This window comes from Paralichthys olivaceus, chromosome 14, assembly GCF_024713975.1.
Source record: "Paralichthys olivaceus isolate ysfri-2021 chromosome 14, ASM2471397v2, whole genome shotgun sequence".
NCBI lineage: Eukaryota > Metazoa > Chordata > Actinopteri > Pleuronectiformes > Paralichthyidae > Paralichthys > Paralichthys olivaceus.
The window spans coordinates 1,250,072-1,274,433 of record NC_091106.1 but is presented as its reverse complement, the minus strand read 5'-3'; the positions used below and the strand labels follow the sequence as shown (position 1 = coordinate 1,274,433).

The 24,362-nt window shown below is 40.1% G+C and overlaps 1 protein-coding gene across 2 annotated transcripts; it reads right to left on the bottom strand.

Annotated features, from left to right (window-relative positions):
• Nucleotides 1-420: 420 nt before the first annotated feature.
• LOC109639873 (rap1 GTPase-GDP dissociation stimulator 1-B) lies at nt 421-23,662 on the bottom strand. 2 transcript variants are annotated; one of them, XM_020103561.2, is made up of 14 exons: nt 23,503-23,662; nt 20,324-20,428; nt 16,831-16,953; nt 14,650-14,775; nt 14,268-14,396; nt 13,668-13,793; nt 13,047-13,190; nt 12,710-12,841; nt 10,299-10,433; nt 6,305-6,430; nt 5,540-5,679; nt 5,279-5,405; nt 2,088-2,216; nt 421-1,815 (listed from the first exon to the last, which is right to left on the bottom strand). In XM_020103561.2, exons 1-14 carry the CDS (start codon nt 23,513-23,515, stop codon nt 1,688-1,690), a joined length of 1,683 nt encoding a protein of 560 aa, XP_019959120.2. In that variant the 5' UTR covers nt 23,516-23,662; the 3' UTR covers nt 421-1,687. The 2 variants fall into 2 exon arrangements, with proteins under 2 accessions (XP_019959120.2, XP_069394956.1); XM_069538855.1 differs by lacking the exon at nt 16,831-16,953.
• Nucleotides 23,663-24,362: the final 700 nt, after the last annotated feature.

Sequence of the window (24,362 nt, the reverse complement as noted above, 5' to 3'; positions counted from 1 at the left end):
CACTTTGAGAAAACATCCATTTCATTTTACATATTTGGCTGACGTTTGTATCTAAAGAGACTGTAAAGTGGGAGATGACACTAAAACCTTGTAATAGATGAAGAGCTTGAATTGAGTAATAAATCTGTTCAATAAGACAAAGTGTGGAATATACCATAAAGGTTCAAGGACTACAGAAGAACATACCATGTCAATTTATTGCTTGTTAATGAGTTGCGTTTGACTCCACTCCTCAGGATGTCAGAAGTGATTTACCTCCTGGTGCGTGTTGTAGTGCTTCGATGGTAGTTGGCGAGCTGGTAATGTGTATAAGATTCTGGTATTGCAAGTCTTTGGTAATCTTTTTTAGCCTGGCCTGTCAAAATTGCCTCTTGTGAAAGCAAGCCCACAGCACTGTACGAGCACTTTTATACAAACAAGCTTTTTAAGTGACTTTATTGGTAACTGGAGTCAATAAAATTAAAAACTCAAAATATGTCAAGTCAAACAATTTTGTTGGACTTGTTCATTCCAGTATTGAAACCTGAATGTTCCTTCTGTGTTGTAAAAACCAAACACCTGCCTTCACAATATTTCAACTCCATCCATTGCTGTAGGCCTTGAGATGAAGTTCTGAATGAACAGTTAAATACAGAACAATAAAATATGTGGCTTTCTGTTTATTTTTTCACATTTTTAACATAATTTATTTAGTAAATTACTGAATCTTGTAAGAGATATTTTTCTGTGATATAATTCAGCCAAGTGGCATTTTCCCCAGCGCATCTTTGTTTTTTGAATCTATAAGCAACCATATTTAGAGGAACAAGGGGTGGAGCCTGATTGAGAGCAGAAAGACTTCCCCACTGGGTTCACTCTGCAGACCCAGAGTCTTCATCCATTGTTATACGTAGTCTATGAGCTAAACCCTTACTAAAAGAATATATACCACAATTCAATATTTGATAAATGCTTTGAAGTTTTATATCATTGCAAACTTCAATATACGCCAAAGTGTTAGTATTGTATTGTTATTATAAGTATTATTGACCTATACCGACAAAGCCAAAGTAGGTGATCAGTAGGTCAATCCATCCAGTCCCGTTCCTCCACCACATTGGTTCAAATCAAGGTATCATGACAACTGCAGGCCAAATTACCAGAATGATGCAAATACCAGATTTTGTTTGTTTCTTTAACCTTCCTGTTGAGTTCCATCATAATTTTCTTTTGATCATCTTTTAGTTCTATGACACGAAAAACTTTCTACTAATAGCCTGCACAGTGTGAATCTCTGCAGACTACCTGACCCTTTGTCTAATGCCACCACCGATGCAATATTTACTGTACATTTGTACAGAAGAAATGGTGATGATGAGGAATAGGTTACTGTGAAATTCACAGAGTACATTTATGCTCCTGATTGAATTAACAACTTGGGTATTAATTACCTCATTGAGCCATGCTTTTGTGTAGAGTTTAAGAACTATAAATGTATCTGTATGTTGTTTATTCCTCCTATGAACAGGGTAGCCTCAGAGAGCTACTAGTGAGGACACGTGATCTTATTGCCATAAAGCCAAAGCCAAAGCCAAACAAATAGTTAGCAAAACTTCTGCAAAAAGCTAATTTGAATTACAGTATGTCATTGAATAACAGGATAAATCCAGACAACAGATGAAATCCTTTGTTGCTGCAATGTGCTGGTTTAGCTGGTGTCACTGAGAACTGCCACTAGGGAACTGGCTTGTGAGGCAAGTTTACTGCTGCTATGATTTGTCAGTTTAGTTAGGCTTTCCTTCATATTCACAGAGTTCAACTCCTCCTTCATCACACCTAGAGCAGACAGAGATTGAAAGAAGAAGAAAGACAAGCATGAGATAGGTTGACTGAGCAGGGGAAAAATATGCAGATAGGCTCTGTTTAGACCCATAGTACTATCTGAACCATTGTGTTAGTATGGATATGTTGAGTACATGTTCAGATGTGCCAGTTGTTTTAGGATGTGGTCTTATTCCAGTAGCTTTCTCATTTACAATTTTCTAAAACATCTTGATAGTTGCAGTGCAAAATAATTTATGTGAATGTGTGTTGTAAATCAAACATACTGGAGTCAGCCAGGCTGCAGATGAGACCTAAAGCACTGAACTTGACTTCGACCGCCCCTTCAGGATCCTCCAACATCTTCTTTAGCATGGGCAACAGCTTTGCCTCCCATAATGGATCCTTCATAGACTCTGCAAATCCACACACACACACACATATGGGCTAACACACATGCAAATGCATTTCTAAATTTAGAATTATGCATTCCAGATTTGAATGTCATACATCCTAACTAATTTGTCACCTATGAATGGACAGAAAAATCAAGTCAGTTGATTGCTTCAGGCAGCACATGTATGTTATTGTCACTTAGCTGTATTTTTTAGTCTCTAGAGTGGCTCCAATGAGTCGTGTGTGTATTAGCTTTATTTAGGTTAGCTTTTGCATTCCCTTACACTTGTGTTTGTTTGTATGCTTCCTTTGTTCCTTGCAGGGTGGTGTATATATATAAGCAGGTTACTACCTCATGAAGCTGATTGAAAGAATGCCAAGAGTGTACAAAACTGTCATCAAAGCAAAAGGTGGCTACTTTGAAGAATCTAAAATATAAAACATATTCTGGTTTGTTTAACACTTTCTTGTTTACCACATAATTCCATATGTGTTCCTTCATAGTTTTGATGTATTCAATATTAATCTGCAATGTAGACAAAAATAAAAATAAAGAAAAAACCATTGAATTAGAAGGTGTGTCCAAACGTTTGACTGGTACTGTGTATATATATATATCTATATATATGTAAAGATATATATATAAATCTATACATATATAGATATATTTATATAATTTGAAGTCATGAGCTCTTAATAAATTCTGGTTAGACTGAAGCGGACCTGCCCAGTCACTGTGGTGATGGTGACTACTCAAACATAGAGGCAGCTTTTCCCCCCTTGTTGTGGTTTTAATTTGAAAAGAATGTATATTAGCAACAGCAGGTTCTTTTGAACTGTCATGTTTAAACTTTTAGGAATTGATGTATTCTCTATTAGCAATAAGGTTTACGTTTCGTGAAGGTTTACATTTTTAATTTGTGTTGAAACTGTGTTAATGAGTTATTATTCCCTGTTTACTATTTGTTAATTTTTTTGTTGGTTGGTTGCTTTGATTGTCAGCAGGATACACAAACACTGAATGGATTTTCCAAATAATGGAAGGATGGGACATTAATACAAAAAATCTGTAACATTTGGGGTGGATCCAGGAATTTTCCTGACTTTCTTAAACACATTCTTAGCATCTTTACTGATTTCCCAGGATATAATGCATGAATATTGGGAAAAGGCATGTTTAGGGGACTGATATCTTTGAATCTGTCCAATTTGATGGGGCTTGATTGAATTTGGGACTGTTAGGCTTTGGGGGAGATATGCGCCATTTCAGTTTTCGAGGCTGTACTTATAAGCATTAAACAAAAAGGTGGGTCTGTTAGCCTCCCATCATTAACTTGAATTGGTTTGTGAGGGATCTGGAAGGCATTCCCCTCTCTGAGGTGAAAAACACTCACATATACATTGACTGTAAAGTCTGACAACACTAACTTTATATTGTGCTTTTATTTTGTAACCCCTACTAACCACTCTCTCTTTGAGGTTTACTTACGGAGGGTGTTTTCATGGAGCATACATGAGGACACAGCCACCGGAGCCCAGCAGATGCTTATTACCTTGTTAGGTTAGTCAAGGCAGAGAGAGAGGTGGGGGTAGCGGGGACTTTTTTGCTTAGTTTGGTTATTGTTATGTATTTCTTCAGTTAATTATGCATTTTCTTTAATATGTATCAGTCAGGGGTAATTTACAATGTGTATAAACAACATTAAACTGTAAATATATATTTTAAAGTCATTATGGGAGTGTCACTTTGTGGGGGAGGGCCGAGTCCATGGTAGAAAAAGCCAAGGGAGAGGTCAGTGAGGGAGAGAAGGAGACGGTCAGGTTGAATGACTACTCTTCTCTGCTTTGCTCTGCTCTAATGCTAAGTAATTCTGCTGCACGTATGTGACCTCTTTGTTGTCCAGCGGTCTTTTGTCCTTGTGGAGAACATGTGGTTCTTTTTTGCACACTTTTATTCACATTAGTTAAATTCAGAGCTCTGGAATCAAAGATCCTGGCTTGTCTGATGCTCCCCATTTTCACCACCATGCTTTACACCTCAAGGTCATTTGCTTCATCCTGTTGTAGAGTTTAACCACCATCCAAATCCTACATGTTTGAAAAATAATAATAATAATAATTATATTAAAATCAGCCAGCAAAAAGGGAAAGTGTACACCTGAGGATTTTCCCGTCAACGGTACAGCAAAAAGGCTTGGCTAGCAGGATGTATAGAGTATGAGTCAGAAGATATCCAGCAGTATATGGCACCTCCTTTTATTTTGTCTTAACAGTGTTTTTTAATAGCACTGTATATGTTTCAGGAATGTGTACTTAGTAAACACTAGTAATCAGACTCAGTCTGTAGTCTAATGATGCACTAATTACTATCTGAGCACAAGGGCAACAACTATTAATAATCTACATTATTTATCAATCGGCTGATCATTATTATTTTTGTATATATTATTTTGATTTAGTTCACTACGTTTAGTTTTGTAAGTTAGTTTGTGTAGTATGCAGTAAACTGTTAGCTTTCTGTTTTTGTGTAAAAATGACTTACACATTATTGTTGATGATAAAATAATTACCTACTACTTCACAAAGAACTGGTATCCTGCAGTTTGTGTTATATCATAGTGGGATGGTTACTGAAAACTGAGTATGGCATGGCACAGCCCCACCAAGAATATTTTTCACCAACCACCACTGCTGAGGTCTACAACCCTGTCCGTTTATTTCAATCATCTAAAAGGTTCAGTGTGTAGAATTTAGTGACATCTATTGGTGAAGATGCATTTTCCAGCTGAATACCCCTCACCCTCCCCTTCTGGAAAGTGTGTTTGTGCTGGTGTATCAGCTACAAAAAGTGCTGTCCATAGATGCTCTATATAAATGTGTGTGTGAATGGCGAAACAAAACTGTGCTGTAAAGCATTTTGATTGGTCATCAAGACTAGAAAAGCTCTATATAAATACAGATCATTTACCATTTACATATGCTAGACCTTCAAGGCAACTATGAAAGCACAGACATGCTCACGCTCCTCTGTGATTCTGACATGCCAAAGCTTTTGACTGCATAGTCACTAAAATTGCCTTACCAAGGTCAATGGCAGACGCTATTGCCAGAGCAACCAGGGCCTCATTCTGCATGATGACATGCTCACTCGTAGCCATGGAGGTAAGGTGCCGAACCCCATCTGCTTTGGTTACAGCAAGAACAACTTCCTGTCAGAGAGAGGAAATCAGCCCATACAGAAAGTGAGTGTGTGTTGTGTTTGTGTAAATACATATTCTGCCATCATATTTTCAAATCAGTCATGAGTTCAACATTTTGCTAACTTTCCAATAACACAACTTACAGGACTGCGGCTGTGTCTGATGAGGGCAGCCAATAGGCGGCTGGCTTCTCCTCGGACTCCTGCATGATCTTTGGCTTCACACCATTCCATGACCCGGGCCAGCAGTACAGCATCTCTCCCCAGCACCAAAGCTGCCTCATCTGACACATGTAGCACAGCAGAGAAATGGAAAACATTTTGAAAGAGAACCAAAAAAAATTAGGAAATATCACCACACGTTGCCTCTGAGTTGTTCAGGGCAAACAATCACAAAGATTAAGTTCTCAAGTCAAACAAACAGCCCCCTGATGTTCCAATACTATGTACATTACAATGAGAATATGAGAGAGGTGCATGAAATCATTTATCCTTAATAGAACCATATTTTGAGAATGGTGCTCGAGAAGATGATAATAAGTCAGATTGTTCTTCCTGGGAACATGCTCAACAAAAAGGACACCCGGAAGGGACACCAGCTACTTGATAATAATTAATACATCATTTGATTCATAGTCTAATCAAAATTACATAAAATAACACTCTATGTGTTTGATGGCAACTGTGACTGGAACAGATGACGTGCTTTTTAGTTTGGGGGTGCAGATGCTTTGGACATTCCTGGCCTGGCTTCAGGCCTCACTGAGCCAAGATGTGGAAAGCCAGCCTATGACCTGCAGGTTGACCTCCACCTTTATCTCTATACCATAAAACCGCCATTTCGGAAAAGAAACCAAGAACAAGGGTTGCTGTTCATTCAAACAAACTGGTCAATAGAAACAAACTCACCTTGTCCATCCACCATCATGCGTAGTGTACCCAACAGTTTGAACTGAACAGGTGGCATGTCTGAGCGTAGCAGGGTCTTTATCCTCTCAGTCACCCCATCTTCAAGCATTCTCACTTTGTTTGTGGCTGAAAGACACAGACGATATACTGACACACTTGTTTGTGTGCATGGCTTGTATAGTTTATAAGGCCAAAAGGGAAATTTTAGTATCCATGTCATTTTAAATATAATTTCACTGTGAGAATAAATTAACACTCAGACCCAAGCTCAACATGACACGACTAAAATTAATAGTGTTTACCTCTGCAACCACAGAGTTCAAGTGAATAATGTTGGTATTAATCAGTGTTCCTCTGGGTTCTGTGCTCTGCAAAATGTTATTTATGCTCCATTAGGAAACATTATCAGGACATACCTAAATTTTCACTGTTATGCGGACGACATCCAGTTATACTTGCCAATAAAACCAGAACAATTAAATCATTTAACTAGACTTCAAGCATGTTTCAAGGATATAAAAACCTGGATGACCCGTCATTTTCTATCCTATTAAACTCAGATAAAAGGTTGGCCCAAGCATCTTAGAGATACATTATCTAATGATATAGCCATTCTAGATGAAATTGCCCTTGCTTCTAGTGAAACCATCAGGAATTTGGGAATCATCTTTGATCCTCAATTTGTCCTTTGAGTCTCATTTACAACAAATCTCATACATTCTTTCACTTACATCAGGGACGTCCTGTCTCAAACAGATGCATAAAACTTAGTCCACATCTATTACATCCAGTCTTGATTATAGTAATTCCTTATTATCAGGCTCTAGCAGTAAGACTTTAAAGACTCTGCAGCTTGTCCAAAATGCTGCAGCACATGTTCCAACAAGAACCAGGTAAAGAGACATATCTCCTGTCTTAGCTTCACTAGGCTTGCTGTTAAAATTCTCCTCCTCACCTACCAAGCTCTTCATGATATGGCACCATCAGAGCTTAAAGAGCTCATAGTACCATATCAACCTACTAGCGCACTGCACTCCCAGAATTCAGGCTTACTTGTTGTCCCTAAAATATCGAAAAGTAGAGTAGGAGCCACAGCTTGTCAAGTTCCTCTCTAGTGTGATCATCTCCCAGTTTCAGTACGAGAGGAAGACACCCTCTCTACGTTTAAGAGTAGGCTTAAAACCTTCCATGATAAAGCTTATAGTTAGAGCTGGTCCTGGACTGTCTTTGGCCAGCTCTAAGTTATGCTATAGACCTAGATTGTAGGGGGACACATGACAAATGGAGCATAGACCATGATCAGGGCCAATAATCATGATGGTGGATCACGAATTAGAGATTGTGGTGGTGGATTGTGATTGTGGTGGCAGCTGATCATGGACTATGATTACAAGTCTGCTTGATATACAATAAGTGTACTCACAGGGATGTGCATAGACATTTGGTGGGGGGGGGGGGGGGGGGGGCTTCAAATGAGAATAAGGACACTTCTCATAATTATTTATAAAAAAAACTTTTTTAAAACCAAAGTTAAATAATAATATCCTCACACTCACACAATTGTTACATTACCAACAGTAGTACAATGAATAGTTATTAGATGAGGAGCCTACAATCAAAAGTATACAGTTCAAGACAGGACACTACAGGCAAAAACATTGCTAATGGTCAATTTTGAGATTTTGGTCTATTTTTCTTCCATCTCTTCTTTCACTGTAATGTAAATAAAACTTCCAAAAATACACATTTACATGGTGTTTGTTTTACACTCTGTCTGTTTGCTAGCAAGACACAAGTTAACTATATTTGTTCTTGTCTTTAGGCTTATTAGCTGTAAACGGGAGGCACTGGTAGCTTATCACCACTCACCTCCACACAAGCAAAGAAAAACCACCACAACTGGAACAGGAGTTGGGAGGTGCTTCCTGTCTGACATGACTGTGATGACTGTGTGCTCAGTCAATAGAGGTGTGCACCTTCACTCGCCTCATGATTCGATTACGATTCAGCAGTCAACGATTCGAATGCACAACAATGCATCTTGATGCATTTCAATGTATGTATATTACTGACATGGCTGCTTTTTCATCAGTTAACATTAGTTAATAAAATCAGTCGGACAAATATGAACTTCCTTTTTATTTAGAAAGTGCTTTAAAAGGAACTATAGACTGTTACTGTTATTAAGTGTGTTGTAATTTACAAATGAGGTTCAATTCAACAATCCGACTACAACAGAAAGTCTCTGACAGTGGTCAGTGCTCTCCACAGTTTTAACATGTATGCTACACCTAAGGCTTTAAAGGACAAACTCTGATTAGTGTATCAAGGTGGCCCCGCCTGGCCCTCCCTTGGCAGCACCACTGCACTGAGGCGCATTACTCCATCAAGTGACTCTGCTCCTCTGATGTTTTCTTATCATTGCACTTAGAACTGATCTTTATTAAACCTGCTGAATTCATAATTATGTTGCGCTGCGTCTTAACCCTGATGTCCTGACTGTGCATGTCATCGCGTTGTGTAGCAGGTTTAAACATGTGTCTGGAGCGAATCAAACAAACACAAAGTTAATGTCAATACTGTGTGTGTCCTAATAACTTGTGATCAGTAATGGTGTTTATTGTTAAAGTGTAAAGTGAACGCATGTCAGAGGAGGAGTGAGGAGGAAACACAGGTCTCTGACAGAGACTCTGACACAGGAAGACCGGAACTTTAATGAGCGCCTGTCCTGAAGCAGTGCTGGTTATAATTATTCAGCGGCTGGACATGAATTGATTACGTTCTGTCTCTGCATCGATGCAGAGTTGTCCATGTCGCAATGGATGTCCACAGCTCTAGTGCAGGAGACGTGGAGGGAGGGAGGGTAGAGAGTAGTTTAATCTCCTGACCTGATATTTTTATCATTTATTCAATCAATATATTTGTTTGACAGTGCACAAACAGGAAGATATTGTAATGCTTTTTTTTTTTTTTTTTAAAAGCACCCCAGAAAAAGGGCACTTTCTCTCAAGGAAGAAAAAGGGCACGGGCTCAAGCCCCCTTTGATGTCTATGTGTGCACGTGCAAGCCTACTCACATATTCTAACATTACTGGCAATAACTCCACTAAAATTCTCATAGCTTCTCCCTTCATTTCTGTCCAACATTTTTTTATGTATAAATACTGAAAGTAATAGTTCACTGAAAAATTTAAATTCAGGGAAAACAGTGTTGCATCCAAATCAATGCAATTGAAGTAACTGGGGACGATTACCATTATGTTAAAAACTGTTTCTGCTAATCAATGTTGTACATATTGTAATTTTGTTAATGTGCTCAGCTACACGCAGCACCTATTGCACTGGGGATCCCAGAGAGGGATCCCTCCTCACATGAAAGGGATCCCTCCTCACATGTGTCTCTCTCTGAGTTTTCTATGTTTTTTCCCCTGTTAATAGGTTTTTTGGTAGTTTTTCCTTACTCTTGTTGAGGGTTAAGGACAGAGGATGTCACACCTTGCCATCCCCATGAGACAAATTGTGATTTGTGAATGTGGGTTATACAAATAAAATGTGATTGAGTGATTAACTGATCTATAAAAGGGTAAGAGTAATGAGATTTCTGCAGAGGCGAAAGCATCAGCATACACTTTACTGGGTCAAAGTAAATGCCTACACAATTTCACATCGTGCAGTTGTAAGTTATTAGTAATTGTGTTTGGTGTAGTTTTAAAATGTTTCGTATGTGCAACATGACTATGTTGCTTTACTTTAGCATATATTATAAGTAGGAAAGAGGATACTGTGCTGCACCTAGTACCAGGGGGACTCAGGTGTAGCCTCAAACAAGTTGAAGTAATTTTGAAGATGGCAGCATGTGTATCTTGTGTTCATATTAACGCTGTCCTTTAAAAGATAGGTGACAGTGTTTAAGTAAGTAAACTAATACCAGCAGTGGTAGATAGTAATATTTAGTTATTGGAACCATATCTCTACTGTTTTAGTTTGATCCATACCAGGAATAGCCAGATTCCTGAGCGCACTCAGTCCAGCATGTTGAACAGACACGTCTCCCTCGTCAACATGTTGCTCCAACAAGGTCAGGATGTGGGGAACCACCCCAAGGTCCAGCATCTTCACACAGTTACTGTCTGGAAGAAACACAACAGGCAAAAAGACACTCAGTTCTTTGCATTAATTGTCAGTCCAAGGCATGTGTGTTCATGTTAAACAGAAACATTCTCAGAGCATTTCCTGGAGGGAACACCAAAGGGGACCATCAGCATCAACTTTGACACCATCCGGTTACCCCTCTCTACTGTCTACCCCAACCCTCCACCACTCCTGCTCTCACCTCCCACCCTCCCTCCACTCCTACCCCACCTTCTCTCACCTTCCCTCTCACCCTCACCCTCCATAACACCCAATCCCCTCCTCTCCTCGCTGGAGGCCCTCTACAGGAAGGGACAGAGCAGGATGTTCTTTCTGAGAAGGCTCAGGTCTTTCAATGTAAGCACAAGAGTGCCACAAATGTTTTACCAGTCTGTAATGGCCAGTGTCATCTTCTTTACTGTGGTGTGCTTGAAAGGTGACATAGTGAGCTGTGGCACCAACAAACTGAACAAGCTGGAGAGGAAAACCCGCTCTGTGGTGGGGATGGAAATGGACTGTGTGGAGGCAGTGACTGAGTAGAGAATTAGTGGAAAACTAAAAGCCATCATAGACAACCCCTCTTATCCCCTCTCTGCTGACTGAGGCAGCTCAGGAGCACATTCAGCCACAGAATCATCCAGCCACGTGCCTCAAAGCGCTTGGGGGGCTTCTTTGTGCCATCAGCCATTAGACTGCACAACACCACAGCACCTATGGTCAAATACTAAAATCTATATCTCAGGGCAGAATGTTGCCTTGTGTATATATAGCATGATCTTTACTTTTGTATAAATTGTTTCTATTTTTATTCATATTTCTTTCTCTTGCTACTGCTGTGTCATTTGTGAATCTCCCTTATGGAGGATAAATAAAGTTGTCTCTTATCTTATCTTAACTTATTGTCATGACTCTGAGCTCTGTTATCAAGACTTAGGGGATTTTGTTGGATACTTTTTGATACTTTTGAGTTGATATTTGGTTGTTTTTCGCCTGAGTTTTCCACTTCATGTTTTATTTTGAAATTATGTTCCTTGTGTATCTGTAGCTTAATTTCCTGCCTTTGTCCTGTTTCCCACCCTTACGCTCATCTGCACCTGTTCTGAATTGACTCATATGAGTCAATTCGTCATCTTTCACTCATCACTGTCTTTCCCTGTACATCATGTTTCCTTTGTTGATCTTGTCATCCTGTCACCTTGTTCATTCAGTTTCCGATGTTTTTCTGTTTTTTGGACTTGTTTGGGGCTGTTTTTGAACCCTGTTGTGTTTGTTGTAGTACCTTTGCCGTAATTAAAGGACACCTTTTGTTAACCTTGCTTCTACATTTTGGGTCCAGCTGCACACCTCACCCTGACACTTATTGATCTTATCCTTGTGCCAGCAGTGTGTAGGTGATGTATAAAAGAGATGAATTGTATGAATATGTTTGTGAATGGGTGCATGGGAAAAACAAAAATTGTACTGTGAAGCACTTTGAGTGCTCATCAAGACTAGAAAGGCGCACATAAATACAGACCATTTCCAATTGTACCATTTCCATGATAATATCTTTTATAGACACCAAAAATTCAACACACACGTCAGATGACAAACACAGTGCTAGTAAGCCAGAAACAGTGGCTACACCTAACTTTTAGTTTATGTGCTACATACAGTAAAACAATACAAGCCATATGCTACCTAGCTGCAAGCTGCACTTCAGCTGCTGGACTGTCCTGTGCTGTAGTCAGCAAGAGTGAATGCATCCCAACAATCCTATTTAAAACAGACATTTATCAGCTAAAGCTTCTCACTCTATCAAAACATTTTATTTGTATATTGCCCAATTCAATTCAGTTTTATTTGTTTTGCGCATAATCTTAATATACATTATCTCAAGGCACTTTACATAGAAAATACTTAAAAGTTGTAGAGAAACCAACTGGTCCCACAATGAGCAGCACTTTGGCAACTGTGGAGGGGAAAAACTCCCTCAATAACTGTAAGAAACCTCTAGCAGAACCAGGCTCAATGTGGGCGGCCAAATCATAAGGTCGACCCTTAAAATACAAGATCCAGATGCTCCAGCTCTGACAGGAGCACCAACCAGTGGATGCAGACAAGATAGATCCATTTTATAAAACTGCATGGCAGCTAGATGGAGGGGATTTCTTGGCCCTCCTGTACAAAGAATAACTTTACACAGTTTTGCTTCTGACTACATTAAGGGGGCCTTTTTGCTGGGTTTCACCACACATAGACTGTAGAGGCGACACCTTGCTGAGAAATATCTCACCATTTCTGGCAAAGTTGGCGATGGCCAAGGCTCCAGACAGCTGCAGCTGAGTGTTGGAGCTCTGTAGCCAGGACAGAACATCCTGATATACCAGACCTGATCCCTCACCAAAGCACTTCTGCATGGACTCATCTAAACAACAAAAAGAACAAGATTGTAGTCTTAGTCAACTTTCATTTAATGTGCATTCAGACAGATTATATAAATGCAGTGATAAAGGACAAGACAGGATAGCCAGTGTTATTTACAGTAAATTACATGTCCCATAGCTCATTCTGCAGATTAAGTGTCAGGAGCAGAGCAATTTCTTTGGCTGTCTACTGTGTACATCACTTACCTCCCAAAAGCAGAGACACTATGAGGTTGGAGGCAATCTTGATGCTGCAGAGGTCATGGGGGTCAGAACCTCCTTGCAGGCACTGAATCATCTCTGATAGAGCCTCTGGTACTCCTGACTCTGCAAACTGTAGTTTCAGTGTATCTGTTGGTACAACACAACCAGGTATGTTTTACTCCTGTCATTAAATGTTGTCTTCATATATATATATATATATATATATATATGAAAAAAAAAGAAAAAAAAAAGTTTTTACTTCTCTCAGACTGTATTAATTGTTCCCAATTGGGGCAGCACAGTTGTGCCGTGGTTAGCACCTGGTTAGCAAAACAAGGTTCCATTTGCTCCCTGTGTCTGCGTGGGTATTCTCTGGGTACTCTGGCTTCCTCTCACAGTCCAAAAACATGCAGAATGGGGTGAGGTTGATTGGAGCTCTATACTGATCATAGGAGTGACAGTAAATTGTTGTTTTTTTCTTTATGTTGGCCCAGCAATACACTGGTGACCTGTCCTGGGTGTGGCCTGCCTCTTACTCGTTGTCAGCTGGGATTGGCTCCCATAACCCCCACCGCAACCCTTGCAGGATAAGTATATATAATGAATGGATGGATGGGTTCTTACCACTCTCGCCCAGTGCACCCAGTATTTCCAGGATGACATGTCTGCGTTCGGCATCAGGTGCCCGTTTCAACTGAAATGTCAGTACATCTGCCACATCCAGCTCTGCCAGGGCTTCCCTCGCGGAGTCTGCAAGCACAAGGGTCTGTAACTATAGACAGTATTGGAGATGACTAATGATCATGACTGCCATCTGACATCTACTGTTAGTTTAACACATAACTTTTTGACACTTTTGAAAAAACTACAATAAATCATTGTTACAGTGTATGCTGTAAATTGAGCTCATAGACATTCTCCATTACGAATTGAGTTGGGGAAGTATTGAAGAATGGATTTGTCCATTTTGTCTCCCCACTGATTTCTCTTGGCACTGTACATAAAGATAGGCATGGTGGAATTGCTACAATAGTGAGTGTTACAGTATGTTCCAGTACTTGCTGTATCTTTGTACCTGTGAGCGATTTAGAGTCTAAAACTTGTGAGAGTAAATGTAGAACACTTAAACATAACACAGATTACCAAGAGCAGCTGTGAATGTGGCCCAAATTACATTGAATTAATAATCAATGACTATAATAAATACAACTGCTAAATAATCACCCATGTCAGCCAGGTTACAAAGGGCCAGTAGGCAAACGTTAACCAGTGGGTCGTTGTCTGAATACTCCTTCATTATGGACACCAGTCTGGGTATTACGCCACTCTGGACTAGCATGTCCTGTTGGTATGCTGGTTGGGAGGACAGAGAGGGACAATGGAAGTGATCAAAGTGAGAGAAAAATCAACTTTTAATTATTGGTTATTTTAATTATGAATGCTTTTGTTTCATTGCTTTGCTTGTTTACAGTGATTTTGTATTTGAAAAATATAAACCATTAACATTGCACCTATTTACACCTGAAGACTGACTTCTCTGTAAGCTCAATAGAACAGACTCTACCTCAGCAGCACACATCTCATCATCAGCAATTTGCCAACTCACAGTTGTCAAAGCAGATGCGTCCAATGGCTCTGCCAGTGTTCAGCAGCATCTCCTGGTTGTTGCTGTTCAGATGAGGAAGCAGTACCTTCACCAGGCCTGCCTCAATGCACGACTCCCTGACTGCAGCTAAAACACACAAACGGATACGATTTTACTTCTTTCATATCCTCTTCTGTTTCTGTGACAGTAAATTAACTTCTCTTTTCAATTCAATTCAGTTCCATTTTATTTGTATTTTATTACCACATGCAATGTAATGTGCCATGATTCTACAATACTTATCAGTAATTAATTATAATATAAATTGTTACTTTTATCAATAATAATCAATAACTTCTTTACACTGTTATTTTTTTCATTTTAACTAGTCAGAGCTGATACCTGATGGTGCTCCTCCCCCACTATCTCTCTTTCTTCTCTCCCCTCTTTTCCACCCATCTCCCCTCTCCTCCCCATTTTTCTATGCTCACCCCAACCGGTCGAGGCAGATGACCGTCCACATTGAGTCGGGTTCTAGAGGTTCTCCACAGTCGCCAAAGTGCTGCTCATTGTGGGAACTGTTGGGTTTCTCTATATTAATAAGATTTTAAGGTCTGGACCTTCTATGTAAAGTGCCTTGAGATAATGTATATTTTGATTTGGGGCTATATAAATAAAATTGAATTGAATAGAACTTCCCATATCAGTGTGTGGAAATGTACAACCCCAACTCAGAAAAAGTTGGTAGCATGGAAAATACAAACAAAAAAAGACAGCAGTGATTTCTAAATTTAATTTGACTTTATGTTTTGTCTGCTCAACTTCATTTTATCTGTGGATATACATCCATCCCTGCCAGTCAGACCTGCAACACATTTCAAAAAAAGTTGGGACAGGGGCAATTTAGGGCTAGCGATGAAGTTATTTGAATAGGAGATGTCAACAGATGACTGTAATCATGCCTTGGTACAAAAGCAGCATCCAGGAAAGGTCTAGTCCTTTAGGAGCAAAGATGGGCCAAGGATCGCCAGTTTGCCAACAATGTGTGAGAAAATTATTGAAATGTTTAAAAACAGTGTTCCTCAAAGAAAGACAGGAAGGGATTTGGATGTTTCATCCTCTGTGGTGAATAACATTATTAAAAGATTCAAGGAACCTGGAGGAATTTCAGTGCGTAAAGGGCTCAAACCTTTTTCAAGCACTACAATACGTAGTTACAACCACAAATCCCAGTTAAAACTTTACTGTGCCAAAAGGAAACCTTATGTTAACCGTGTCCAGAAGCACTGTCGACTTCTCTGGACTTGGAGGCATCTGGGATGAACCATAACACAGTGGAAACGTGTATTGTGGTCAGACGAGTCAGTATTTCACATTGTTTTTAGAAGAAATGAACACCATGTGCTCCAGATCAAAAATGAATAGGACCATCCAGACTGTTACCAGCAACAAGTCCAAAAGTCAGGGTCTGTCATGGGCCAGGGTTGTGTCAGTGTCTTTGGCAAAGGTAACTTACACTTCTGTGATGGCACCATAAATGCAGAAAAGTACATAGAGATTTTGAAGCAGCATGTGCTGCCTTCAAGACGACATCCAAGCATATTTCAAGAAGACAATGCAAAACCACATTCTGCACACATTACAAAGGTATGGCTGTGGAAGAAGAGGGTGGGAGTGCTGGACTGGCCTGTGTACATTCCCGACTTGGCCACAGAAGCGTAAAATGTGACAACAGAGACCCTGTACTGTTGCACACCTTAAGATTTAAATAACATAGACAAAATGACACCTGAAACCTTTAGCTATCAAAATGATCTGGCAGGATGGATACTAATGCTGGAGAGGCAGTTTTGGCCCTTCTGGCTGCCAGTTGGAGATTATCTGAGAACAGAAAAGAAGACATGTTCAAATTGGTCCACAGACTTCCTGTCAAGATATGATTCCCCTCCCATGACTGCCGGGTGCAGTTTGCCTGGTTTTTCGAGTCCAAATCGCACCAAATTGGACATTGCATTTTCTTGGGCCCTAAAATAATACACATGACAAGTGTGACACCGCTCAGATGAGCAGTTCTCAAGGTACGCATTCCACATACACATAGACAGACAGAGGTTTCTGGAACTAGTAGAGACATTTATGAATAATATGATCTGGGAATAAAATATTAAAACTGATAACAAGTGTGGCAGTATACTACTGTACCTTCACGGGCCATCTCTGCCACCACCAGAGCCACCTGGCAGCTCAGGCTGCTTTTACTTTGTAAAGCCTGAGCCAATGTGGGTAGAATCCCACTATTCACAATCGCAACAGCAGCATCTTTCTCTGCGGACACACAAATACATTTTTTTAGAATAAAATTGCGTCAGGATATTCAACCACAAATGACTACTGCCACCATTGTTTGGCATGTTTGGTATGTGTGAGTGTGTGTGTGATTGATATGGCAGGTTTGGCATGGGCATGGTTTCCCTCTGCAGGTTCCTGGCATGCCTGCAGTTGATTTCCACTAATCACCTGATGCAGTATAAGATCCTTGGTCTTCTTTCCACTGGTTGCTAGATTCCACAGTTAGACTATGCTCTAGTCAATGTCTGAGTCATGCAATTGGGTCCAGTTTCCGCTCCAACCATAACACCCACAAACGTTTTCATTACCACCCAAGTAGTGTTGGGCACAGGTCTTTCTTCAGACCTTGCAAGAAAGCAAAGGATGTCGTACCTTGTTAAGCCCTCTGTGAAAAATTATACAAATCCTAGAGAGTCCCTCTTAATGTGTTACTTTATACCTGTAATATAGAAGCCAGTGTCTGCTAAGCCCTTCTTGTTGTTCCAAGAGTCTGTAAGAGTAGAACAGGGTCCTCTCCTGTGGAACCAGCTCCCACTCTGGGTTCAGGAGGCAGACACCATCACTACATTTAAGGTTAAAGGTCCAGTGTGTAAGATTTAGGTGAAAGGGAACAATTAGCAGAAATTTAATGTCGAATAATCCTCATGATGTTTTCATTTGTTTATTTCATCTAAATTCATCATCTCATATTTCATATGAACTGTAGTTTACTTTACCCGAGAAAAGGCCCTTTATATTTAAATACTTTATATTTACATCAAGGGGGTCCTCTCTACAGAGGCTACCATGTTTTTTACATTAGTCCAGACTGGACAAACTAAACACCTTTGAGTTTTTATGACAATTAAAGACTACCAAAGTTTCTTTTTCATGTTTGGAAGGAGAGGGTGAGGTGAGGGGTGTTCAGCTGCAACATGCAGTTTCAGCACTAGATATCACAAAATTCTACACACTGTACCTTTAAGTACCTTGAGATAATGCAAATTATGATTTGGCACTATACAAATAAAACATTTTGTTGAATAAAGTGTAACATGCATTTCCTTATCTAAGGGTGTATATGAAGCTCTGGTTAGACCTTAATGTGCCCATAGACCTAAATACATGGATGCCTCATTAACATATTTGGTCCATTGCTGTGATACATCAATGTGGCTGCCATATTGAACCAGGCAGGACTAACCTGAAAACACATACTGCTAAACAGTGGAGCTGTGGTTTTTCACAACACTTTATTTCTAATTTCTTGACCAACTGCAATGAGATGTTTTTTCAGGGTTTGTGATCTACATGGTGTGCAAAAACTTTTGTAGGCATTAATTAGTGCAGTAGAACATACAAGGGATATTCTCCATCTTGTCCTATGTTCTAAAATGGGACAGTGTTTAGTTTAAAAGGCATAGAGGTAATGATGTCTGATCTACTGAATGGGCCAAATGGCTTTGATAGTACTGCCATACAAGCAGTCACCAGTCAGATTTACCTTTAGCCTCAGCGTACCCTTAAGTTTGGCTAACCCTTACCCTAACACTTGATGACGTTAAGGTGCACAACTGAAGTTATGTCCCTAACATCCGCTGGTGGCCACTAGCACTTGCTAACATCTACTGGTAGTTGGTAACTTAAATTTTGCAGAAGACCTTTAAAGGTACAAGGGACATATACCATCTTGTCCTATGTTCTGAAACGAAAGAGACATCACCCCTGTATGAGTGTGTGTGAATGTGTGTGAGGGTTTAAAATGTAACCCCAGGATCCACGTCTTTTTTCAAAAATCAAAGTCAACAAGAGGAGTGTTAACCAATAAATTAATTAATTAATTAAAATACACCAATTAATTGAACTAAATCAAGTAATGATATATAATAAAATTCGACAAAAAAATATATACAAAAATACGACAACTATTTAATTCAGAGAAAATTGAGACTTAAAAATGTATGATTTATCATTAGCACTATGTGAAAAAACTTCATAATGAAGAAAAAATTTAATTCAAGCAACAAAATAATTAAAAAAGTGCAGTTTCCACAGACTTATTTCACCTCAAAAGTTGACCACCTCAGATGACATGATGTCAGAGGGCAGTAAGTTACTGCGCTGCCTACTTGTTTACTAATCTGGTAATCATTACATCAACAAATAGGGTTAGCATACAAAATTAGAGGTCTGGTGCTTTGCATGAAAAGGGTGGCCTGGAAAGGAGTCAAATCTCGACCTGAATTATTGTCCCAGTCCACCCCTGGGCATTAGTATGCGTGAAATGCCACTAAATGCTTTATTATGAACTGGTTATGCTAACAATGGCTGGCTGGCCATAAACACTGTTCCTTTGCAACTGGAATGCCATCAACTCTGATTATTCGGGTGTGATGTCATCTCGTACTGTGTGTAATGGAATGGAGCATAAGATCCCTACTAAATGTGTTTATCACACTGTTGTAACCTCCCAAGCTTAGCAGCACCACCGGCGCCTGTGGGCAATGGACAACAAAATGATCAGCAACCTTCTGGTGAAGGGTACCGCTCCTCACCGCAACCAGCTCCACACACATTACCTTATGTCACTGCTGCCGTAAACGATAATGAGTATGTCCTGCCAGTTCTTCCCTCTAGGCCTGGTAGAAGAAGTGATGCAAAGTGCACCATGTCAAGCCCCAATAGCTAAACTACTGCTCGCTGCGATAAGGGCTGAAGTTGGAGCCATAGATACTAAAGCTCTGTCCTCCCCATGTCAGACAAAGCTAGCAAATACATACACACAAAATGTGAATAAATGTGACGCAATATATCATTATATCTTGTGAAAATCTAAGTGAAAAAAAAGAAGCTTGCCTTCATTTATTAAATTTTCACATCTCATAGAGAGATAGCTTTTACCTTGCAAAGTGCTTCATACATGAGACACACGATGAGCACACATAGAGTGCTCCAACAAGGTGTCTGTGCTAACATCCACTAGCTTCCAATGGACTTTTAGGCCTAAAACACAGTCTAAGTGACCTTGTTTTGAGTTGAATATGAATGTCGGGGCTTGCGGACACTTGAATGACACCCTATGAGCAGTATGGAGGCATGTGATGATTTTTGTTGTTGTTTTATTATGTCTGAAGCTTTGGTCACCAGTTATTTGTATTGGATTCTGCTCTACCACTGTTTACCCTTGAAACTCCTAAAGTCTTTGGTGGACTCAAACACTTTACCCACCCCTCCATCGGCATAGTGGTGATTAGATAATGAGTACATTTTCTATTCTTGGTGAACTATCCCTTTGAGTCTATGTTATGTCCCTTAAAGTGACCCATGACAACATAGGTGTGTGCTGTGTGCGTGTGACATTACTTACTCTTTTCCAGCAAAGAAGACAGCACTGTGTCCAAATGAGGCTTGAGCTCATCCTCAATTAGCTCTGTACTCACACTGATAGCTTTTAGTGCTTCACTTAGAGAATCTGAAACAAACACAAACATACAACACCACAAAACATTGACAACAAAGGTTAGCAACAAGTCAGCTTTAAAGGATTTCAACACTAGACATCACAAAATTCTACACACTGTACCTTTAACAATAGATGGATGTACACTGGGTAAAGTAAATGGCCAGAGTTTCTGCAGAGTAATACCTAAAAGCATAAGGTCCTTATTGGCTGTGTGACGCATCTGTGCATGATGGGGCATGGCTAGTCGCACACAGAGCTGTGAATCAGCCAGTGATTGTGATAGAAGAATCAAACAGGTGATGACATTCAGCAACTACCTTGTGCTCTTTATAAACTAATGCTCGGTTTACCTTAAAATGAGTTTCATAGTTTATAGTAGTAAATTACTATGACTATTGATTAAACTGATGATTTTGCGTGACTTTAAATGTAACATTTGTTATTACTTCCTTACTTCTGCTCCCCCTCCCTGCAGTTGGCTGCCTACCAGAGCATCTATAAGCTTATTAATTCACATTATATACACCTCTCTGCACTTTCCTGCCTTGGTTTTGAGTTGACATCACGCCCTGATCAATTATATATATATATATAATAATATAATAATATATATATTATATTATAGGGAAGAAAATGTTGTTATATGTTCCTCCCATAGGACCACAAAGATATAGTTTACTCAAATACTGTCAAAACTCTGGCTGCTGAGGTGGTTCTCAGACCTGGCAGGATTTATTGCCACTTCATCTTCAGACCCTCTTTTCATCCTGAATCTGCTATCACTACACTTAGTCACATTGTCCAATCATCTTACTAAGACCATCAAATGCTAAAGGTCCTCTTGTTGGGGTAGTCACTTTGCTATCGCTCATGAAATAACAGGTTTGGACCCCTCTAATGGAAGCATAGCTCATATAGACGTAGATCTTGCAAGCTACCAAACAACACTGAGACTTAAATTCCCATTGGCCCTGAGCCTCTGTTTCCCACTTCCAGCCTGAACCAAATTACTCAGGTTCCCAGCAGTTAACCCAAACTTCAGCCCCTGGATCACAGAAGCCAGACTAAGGTAAACCTTGAAGGTACCTGGGGTGATCCCCAGGTACCTTCAAGGTAGCCCAAGCCTCAGCTGCCAATCTAGTCAAGGTAATGCTGCCCAGCTATCCAGTGTGTCAGTTTCTCAGGCATACTACGCTTCAGCTGCCCAGCGTGGCGAATGACATCCAGCCAGACCCTGAGTTGGTCATCCCCACCCGCATTACTTCTCATCCTGCATTGGGGGTCCTGAAAGACGACCACTCTGTTCCTACATCAGAGGTCCCAGTTAACATTGCATTTGGGTTCTAAAGCCAATTTCCAATCTGCTCCTGTGTTTGGGGTCTTTGCAGAAGTCACATCACATGTGTCAACCAACACTAAGCCTGCTCTGTGTGTGATGGCTGCACCAGCAGCAGCCACACACTGAACCTCAGCAACATGGTGGGAGCCTTTCTTTAATCTATTTAATTCACTACGTTTCTTTTTGCACACTCTTAAAATGCACACACCCACGTAGCGGTTTAGATAACTGGAATGGACAATCCTCAATCAATGATCTAACCAACATCTGCTCCTAATCTACAAATTTCTAGTCAGTGGTTCAGCTGACTTCAACTGCTGGTCTTCAGTCAGTGATCGCATCTGCTCCTTATCATGTACCATTTAAGTACAGAACCTCTAAAATTAATGAAATATAACCAGAAGAAAATTCCTAAAAGTAATGACTATTGAAATGTAATAGATAAGGCCAAATGTATCAAGGCCATAAGAAGTGTAAAGTATTGTGGGTAGGAGAAAGTGGGAACATTATTTAAGGGGTAAACTGGGGAGAACAGAGGTCTTTACTTTCTCTGCAGCCAAGCTGACTGGCGAAGGCCCTTCACAGTCACAGACAAGAGATAGAGAATCCTTTCTTTGAGAGAAAGCATCCATGGATTATATCTACAGCTTGGATTTAACAATTCTGGGAAGTCATATATCTCAACATCGAGACAAGCTGACAGAGCTGTGGATACTTTTGCCTGCTCTTCCATTTGAGTCTTGGATTTCAAAAGGATTATTGGACTTTGTACTGAGTCAGGAGTATTCAACAGAATTTAGACTTTTGGTAGGAAATGGGAAGTGGCTTTGGCCAAGGTGGCACCGACTCTCTCTCTTCAAATTGAATCAATTTTATTACAGTATGCTAAAGTTTTTATCTTTTATATTTTTACTCTGCTAGAATTAGACTATTTCAGTGGAAGCAGGGTAGACGTCTGGATGAAGGTAGCTAGGAGCTCAGCGTGTCTCCTCGCCACCAGTTTAAATTAGTTTTAGTGAATCTCTAAAATCTTTTTGGGTAAATCTCATGAAAGCCAGAGACTCGGATCCTTCAAACGGAGAGCTGGTCAGGAACTGCTTTAGAGGGGTACAGTGGGATCTAATAATACAAACAAACACACAGTGAGGTGAGACCTGCAGTTTGTAATCACCTCAGCTAATCCACTGTAAGTCGAATGAAAATAGCCTGAGTGTAAAGGGCTATCAGGCTAATACAGCTAATACACAGCCTGTGAGGACAGGATCAAACCCCCATGTCTTGTGTCTGTGTGTTTGTCTTTCTGTAGTTTGGAGGGCCAAATTATGTGTGTCTATGTAAAATGTAGGATATTTCAAGCAGGATGCATTCCTCATATCAGCAGCAGTGGCTTCTGATGAGACTGGGTGTGTCTTCAGCGTGTAATGCATGACGACCACTGGCTGCTGAGTTTCTGTCACTCCACTCTCATGCTACATAGTGCACTCTTACTGGCCACTGTGACTAACAGCTCGGTCTTGCAGGGTTGTTCTGGACAGAGCATGACACTGGAGTATGGTGCAATGCCTTAAACCATACAAGATGAAGCTATTTACATATTTTCCAATGTTATCTATTTATCTCATATCCTCAGTTAAACATCCACATTCCATGGTGCGATGCCTTACATAACTACAGCTCGTATTATATCCCATCATGCTAAAATAAAACACGCAAAGAGAAGGATGTCTCATATGAAGCTACTCACCGGTGTCCGACATGGCTGGTCGACGCTCTCTCTGTCAGCTGGCTCCCTGCCTCTGTCTGCTGGCACTGATTCTGTGTGTGTACAGCGGAGCTCCCTCCCTTCTCAAAGTCAGGTGTACCCTCTTTATACACAGTCTATGGGTGTACCCCAGCTCTGTCTCTCACTCCGGCTCTCTTCTCCTCACTCGTTCCCTCAATCCCATTATCCAGCGTCTTTTTCTTTCCCTGCCCCCATCTCTCTCTCTATCTCTCTCTCTCTCTCACTCTATCACAAACACACTAACAGAGTATCATGAGCAATCCTCATATATCTTCCTCTGCTTGTCACCCATTCTAACAGCACATCAATGATCTGATCAACAAGGTGTCTTTATGTCTTGCCACTGGTGAAATATGCAAGAGTTGAAGTTGGTGCCTCCCTGTCTCTGTCTGGATGAAAGTCCCTAAGCAAAGACACTAGAATGCACTCAACAATCACAAATATTCCTATGTAAACTTTATTAACTGTTATTCACTTAGTGCTAAAGAGAGTACAGTGCCTTATAACTTCCAGGTTGCATGCAGTGTGCATTAATGATTCAATTTAAGACTTAGATGAAGGTAAACACAGTTCTGAGTGCTAGCTTACTGAAAGTTCAAGTCTTTAGTCAGTCAACTTTAAATATTTAATTTCACCCTTTGATAGATGCTAATTTTATTTCCCTCAAGCCGTTTGCAGTTGTTGGGCTTTTGTTCTCTCTCCTCTTTTTGTGATTGCAGGCATACAGTGGGTGTTATATACATTTATTTCATAACTTTATTTGTTTTATGTGAATGTTATGTGGCCAGTTGTGAGCAGCCTGTTTATTATTTACCCTTTAT

Excerpts from the sequence above, each read along its gene's own strand:
- LOC109639873 (XM_020103561.2), bottom strand. Across the intron at positions 12,842-13,046 it reads AGTGTCTCTGCTTTTGGGAG|ATGAGTCCATGCAGAAGTGC; the intron begins GTAAGTGATGTA and ends TTTGTTGTTTAG. Across the intron at positions 5,406-5,539 it reads TCAGACACAGCCGCAGTCCT|GAAGTTGTTCTTGCTGTAAC; the intron begins GTAAGTTGTGTT and ends TCTCTCTGACAG.